The sequence below is a fragment of the Mandrillus leucophaeus genome, unplaced genomic scaffold (genome assembly GCF_000951045.1).
Source record: "Mandrillus leucophaeus isolate KB7577 unplaced genomic scaffold, Mleu.le_1.0 Scaffold29, whole genome shotgun sequence".
Lineage (NCBI taxonomy): Eukaryota > Metazoa > Chordata > Mammalia > Primates > Cercopithecidae > Mandrillus > Mandrillus leucophaeus.
The window spans coordinates 2,181,768-2,188,113 of record NW_012103031.1 but is presented as its reverse complement, the minus strand read 5'-3'; the positions used below and the strand labels follow the sequence as shown (position 1 = coordinate 2,188,113).

Sequence of the window (6,346 nt, the reverse complement as noted above, 5' to 3'; positions counted from 1 at the left end):
GAATCCTCAGGGCCCAGGATTACATTTACCAAGACATTGAGTTCTGAACTGGTCATGAGCACTACCAGCCTGGGCAAGACCCCTGTGTCAACCACTTGGCCGATGCGTTTGTTGCAGCCATCGGTGAGGTAGGACAGTGCCCAGCAGGCATCCGAGAGAATCTCACTGTCCTGGTGCTGCAGGAGGTGAAGGAGGGCCGGCAGTAACTGCTTCACTGCAGAGTCACAAGGATATGGGTTCTTGTTTCGGCACAGATTCGACAAGGTCCACGTGATGTTCCGCAGAAATGTGATCTGTAACAAGGAGACTGCCTCCAGCATTGGGTGCAAAGGAGAGAAAATGTAGACAGCAGTGTGTTCTTGCAATTTCCAATCAATATTGTGGATCAGCATGAACCAGAGCTTTTTACAATTTAACTATTTTCAGACAGTCTTGCTCTGTCACCCAGGCTGGAGTGCAGTGATGCAATCTTGGCTCACTGCAACCTCCGCCTCCTGGGTTCAAGTGATTCTCCTCCCTCAGCCTCCTGAGTAGCTGGGATTACAGGCACCCGCCACCACGCATGCCCAGCTAATGTTTGTATTTTTAGTAGAGATGGGGTTTCACCATGTTGCCCAGGCTGGTCTCAAACTCCTGATCTCACGAGATCTGCTGGCCTCGGCCTCCCAACGTGCTGGGATTACAGGGTTGAGCCACTGTACCGGGCTGAACCAGAGCTTTTGAACTACAAATAGAAATGTGTTCTAGGCAGTGATGAGTATTAGGGATACAGAACGAGCTTTGTATTTCACATTTCAACGTTAGATGGAAGTTTCCTCGTGTCTTTCAAAATGTTCTTTCCCACTCTACTTGATGACCTAATTCTATTTTTCATTGACAATAAGATCAAGCAGGAGTTACTTGGTCTTCCCACTGGTCTAAAACACTACCAGCATGTCATCCCCAGATTTCTAATCTTCTATTTGAGGATTGGTCTTCCTACTCTGCCTCTGGATCCCATCCCTTTCGGCCTTTTGTAATTATTAGTTTTAGTTTCAGTAGAGACAGGGGTCTTGCTATGTTGCCCAGTCTGGACTTCAACTCCTGGGCTCAAGTGATCTGCCTACCTCGGCCTCCCAAAGTGCTGAGATGACAGGCCTGAGTCACCACACCTGGCCCTTACTTTTTGCCTTTAAAGATTCTGCCCAGAATCATCCCTGCCCCCAAATCACTCCCACCAGTAAGGAAACATTCTGGGACTGTCAGCCCCCTCCCTTTCTGGCCCTTTCAGCTATCACCCTACTTCTGTCTTTCAGAGTCCACCCTCAAAGAGGCATCTATATTCACTGTCTACCTCCCAAATTCTCAACTGTTGGGGTTATTTGTTGAGACAGGGTCTCACTGTGTTGCCCAGGCTGCAGCGCAGTGCCATGATCATAGCTCGCTATAGCCTCAACCTCCCAGGCCTAAGTGATCCTCCTACTTCTGCCTCCTGAGTAGCTGTGGCTGCAGGCATGCTTTTTGTAGAGAAAAGTCTTGCTATGTTGCCCAGGCTGGTCTCAAATTCCTGGGCTCAAGGGATCCTCCCACCTCGGCCTCCCAAAGTGCTGGGGTTCCAGACATGAGCGCCTGGCCTCCAGTTGTTCTTCAGGCCATTCTAGTCATGTTTCTAACCCTTCTTTGGGGTTAAGGATGCTTCTTGGTCCTAAAGGCACTTTAGGACCTAAAGGCTCTTTAGGATATTTAGGATGGCTATGTCCCAGACCCACCTGCTTCACCATCTCTGCTATATAATTTTTTTTTTTTTTTGAGATGGAGTCTCGCTCTGTCACCAGACTGGAGTGCAGTGGCGCAATCTCAGCTCACTGCAACCTCCGCCTCCCGGGTTCAAGCAGCTGCTTCTTGGTCTTAAAGTTCCTGTCCCTCTCAGCTGTGGTTAGTAGTCAGCCCTTCCCTTTCGAGGGAGCTCTTGGCCAGGCGCAGTGGCTTACACCTCTAATCCCAGCACTTTCGGAGGCCGAGGCCGGTGGATCATGAGGTCAGGAGTTCAAGACCAGCCTGGCCAAGATGGTGAAACCCCGTCTCTACTAAAAATACAAAAATTAACCAGGTATGGTGGCACGTACCTGTAATCCCAGCTACTCGGGAGGCTGAAGCAGGAGAATCGCTTGAACCCGGGAGGCAGTGGTTGCAGTGAGCCGAGATTGTGCCACTGCACTCCAGCCAGGTGACAGAGCGAGACTCAGTCTCAAAAAAAAAAAAAAAAAAAAAACACTAAAAAAAACTAAAAAGAAAAGAAAGAGCTCTTCTTGGCAACTGTGACACCAAGCCCGGTTTTCTATGGCCAAATGATGAGCTGTTTCTACTCAGTCTTTTTGGCAGGCTCTGCCTGACTTTAGAATCTTAGAGCCCACAGGACTGGGTCCCAGGCTCTCCTCACATTCTAGGTCAGGGGTTGGCAAGCTTTTTCTGTAAAGGGCCAGATCGCAAACATTTGTAGCCTGTGGCTTCTGTGGCAACAACCATGGTCCTTGTAGCCCAGACAGTACGAAATGAAAATGCGTGTCAGTAAAACTTCTTTTTTTTTTTTTTTTAAGAGACAGGGTCTCACACTGTCACCCAGGCTGGAGTGCAGTGGTACAATCACAGCTCACTGCAGCCTCAAACTCAAGCAATCCTCTCACCTTGGCTTCCCAAGTAGCTGGGACTACAGACGTGCGCCACACCACTCCCAGCTTGATAAAACTTTATTTACAAAACAAACAGCCAGCCAGGTCAGGTCTGTGACCCCTGGCCCCAACTGACCTTGCCTGGCTGGGTGACATATACACATATGTCATCTAGCAGGACACATCAATCCCACTCTACTGCAATGGTGTCTCTAACTCGCCTCAACTTCACGCCTGCAACGAAAGCTCCAATTTTTTTTCCCTGCACTTTTCCCCTTTCTCTAGGAAGACAATCATCTGAACAATCTAACCTGAAACCTAGGGGCATTCTGGCTTCTAGGTGTCTCCCTTTCATGTCTAGGATGGCTACGTCCCAGACCCACCTGCTTCAGGTCCACTCTGCTATGTAATTTTTTTTTTTTTTTTTTGAGACGGAGTCTTGCTCTGTCACCAGGCTGGAGTGCAGTGGCACAATCTCAGCTCACTGCAACCTCCGCCTCCCAGGTTCAAGCGATTCTCCTGCCTCAGCCTCCCGAGTAGCTGGGACTATAGATGTGTGCCACTACGTCAGGCTAATTTTTGTATTTTTAGTAGAGACGGGGTTTCACCATGTTGGCCAGGATGGTCTTGATCTCTTGACCCACCCACCTCGGCCTCCCAAAGTGCTGGGATTACAGGCGTGAGCTACTGCACCCGGCCTCCCTCTGCTATATAATTCTAGAGCCGGCAGCCAGAAGGACGTTTCTGAAACATCAGACCACTTGACTCCCTTGCCTCAAAATCCTCCAAATCCTCCAAAGCCTCCTCGTTGCCTGCAAGAAGGTGTCTAAGCCCTTTTCCTGCTTGCCATCTTAAGTGTTCTCTACTTAAACTCTCTCAAGTCATGGCTAGTCTTTTTTTGGTTCAACTATGTCAGATTTTTCTCCCATCTTGAAGGTTTCTGAGACGGAGCCTTGCTCCGTTGCCCAGGCTGGAGCACGGTGGCGCCATCTTGGCTCACTGTAACCATCACCTCCAGGGTTCAAGCAACTCTCCTACCTCAGCCTCCCGAGCAGCTGGGACTACAGGCACGTGCCATCATGGCTGGCTAGTTTTTGTATTTTTAGTAGACATAGGATTTCGCCATATTGGTCAGCCTGGTCTCGAACTCCTGACCTCAGGTGATCCACCCACCTCAGCCTCCCAAAGTACTGGGATTACAGGCGTGAGCCACTGTGCCCAGCTGAAGGTTTTGAACATAGTCCTCTGGCTTCTCTTCATTTTTGTTTGAGAAACCTAGAACCCAGTTCCTAAACCAGAAGTCCTCTTCAATCAATAACCACAATCAACCAACCTTGACTCTAAGCCTCAAAAGAAGATCCTGTTCCCCATGAACAGAACCGGGGAGACAACCCATTTAAGCTGGAGGTTGCACACTTTTTTTGTGTGAAAATGCAGACCTTGGCGATGACCATGAGCAGTAGGATATAAATAACTCTCACAAGCTTAGCGTTCCAATAATGGAACACTAGGCACATATGCTAAACTGTGACCCTAGAATGGAGATTTCAGTCATCCATTTTGCAAGATGGTAAGCTTGTAGGCCTCTTCCAATGCCTCAAAGAGAAAGATCAGTGCTACGGGCCCCAAAAGACAGAGCTGAGTCAATCTTTACCTAAAATGATACTCAGTCCTAAGCCTCATTATTATTGGTTTTTTTGTTTTTTTTTTTAAGAGACAGAGTCTCAATCTGTCACCCAGACTGGAGTGCAGTGGTGTGATCTTAGCTCTCTGCAGCCTCCATCTCCTGGGCTCAAGCAATCCTCCCACCTCAGCCTCCTGCGTAGCTGAGACTACAGGTATGCGCCACCATGCTCAGCTATTTTTTTTATTTTTAGAAGCAAGGTCTCACTATGTTGCCAGGTTGGTTTTGAACTCTTGGTGTCAAGTGATCCTTCTGTCTTGGCCTAGAAAGCACTGGAATCAGACACAAGCCACCATGCCCAGCCCTGAACCTTGTTTGTAAGGTCCTAAAAGGCCAGGCAGCAGCCACATGATCTAGCATTGATTTGGAAGTACTTCCCAATTTCCCAACATTAGAATTTGTTACCTAACGAGGTTCTCTCTCATTTAAAGACATTCCCTTGGCTTGGTACTGTGGCTCACATGCATAATCCCAGAACTTTGAGAGGCCGAGGTAGGAGGATTGCTTGAGGCCAGGAGTTCAAGACCAGCCTGGGCAGAACAGTGAGGCCCCATCTCTATTAAAATTAAAATTTTAATTCAAAAAAAAAAAAAAAGAGAAAGAAAAAGACACTCACCGGTAGGGTGGGTGAAATCAAGGCTAGGAGATGTGGGATGGCATTGTTTGAGATGACGCTATCTCTGAACTCTGGGCCGTCACCTACAAATAGATCAGAACGTGACATTCAGAGAGAGAACAAAGACAATCCTGAAGTGGGTGACTAATTTTTTTAAGAGCATGCAAAGGGCAAGAGATAAAACCTCATTCCCGGGTTTAGCAAGTAGGTAGTATAGCCACATACTAAATTCTGGATCTCTGGCGTGGCTGGTGGGTGGACAGTCCTGATGTAACAGGCAGGCATCACACAGCAGCAACTGCTAGAAGCAGAGGCTGTGAGCATAGTAGAGCCAGCTAACTCAGCCGAGGTGGGCTGGTGGCATCTCACAGCATGGTTCTCAGGAAGACGAAGGCTGGTGCAGGCCAAGTTGTCTTCCCAGAAGACCTTGGCACAGGGCAGTAACTTCCAATGCAACTCAGAACAAAGTCTGGGGATCTGTTGGTGCTGGTGACCAGCCATTGGCTACCTTAGCTAGGATAACAATTTTAGACCCTAGAAGTCTCTATTTGTATTTGTCATCCATCAAGGCAAGGAGTCACATTGTACCATCCAGTCTTGCCCACTTTACTGCACCAAGCGAAATGAGAGACAACTTCTCTAATAGGTACTTTTTCCTTATGCAACTTTTGTTGTTATTTTTTTGGTGGGGGGGGGGTGCAGGGGAGGGGGAAATAGGATCTCACTCTGTTGCCCAGGTTGGAGTACAGTGGTGTGATCATAGCTGACTGCAGCCTCGACCTCCAGGACTCAAGCAATCCTCCTACTTCAGCCTCCTGAGTAGCTGGGAATACGGGCACGCACCACGATGCCTGGCGAATATTTTTATTTTTTGTACAGATGAGGTCTCACTACATTGCCCAGGCTGGTCTTAAACTCCTGGGCTCAAGTCATCCTCCCACCTCTACCTCCTAAAGTGCTGAGATTAAGGGCATGAGCCACTATGCCAAAGCCTCTGCAAACATTTTTTTGTTTTCTTTTAGCGGTTATTTTATATTCTGTTTGCTAATTCCAATATGTGGAGTCCTTGGAGGTCTAATCATACTGTTTCTGATGACTCAGTCACAGGGGGTTGTTGCTTCTGTGAACTTGAAATTGCTAATAGTTGGCTGATCTTAATTTGTCAAAATCCTGAGGGACCTAATTGAGTTTTCCCTAGAAAGTCACTGGATTAATGTCAGTCAAGAATCTGGGGCCGGGCGCGGTGGCTCAAGCCTGTAATCCCAGCACTTTGGGAGGCCGAGACGGGCGGATCACGAGGTCAGGAGATCAAGACCATCCTGGCCAACACAGTGAACTCCCGTCTCTACTAAAAAAATACAAAAAAGTAGCCAGGCGAGGTGGCTGGCACCTGTAGTC

General features: G+C 48.2%; 1 protein-coding gene across 1 annotated transcript in view; it reads right to left on the bottom strand.

The window, feature by feature from the left end:
• Positions 1-6,346, bottom strand: part of KPNA7 (karyopherin alpha 7 (importin alpha 8)) — a 36,651-nt gene that overhangs the window by 16,579 nt on the left and 13,726 nt on the right. The window contains exons 5-6 of the mRNA XM_011985800.1: positions 4,949-5,031; positions 30-293 (exon numbers count right to left, since the gene is read on the bottom strand). Of these exons, the coding sequence (XP_011841190.1) occupies positions 30-293; positions 4,949-5,031 (347 nt within the window). The remainder of the gene's footprint in view (positions 1-29; positions 294-4,948; positions 5,032-6,346) is intronic.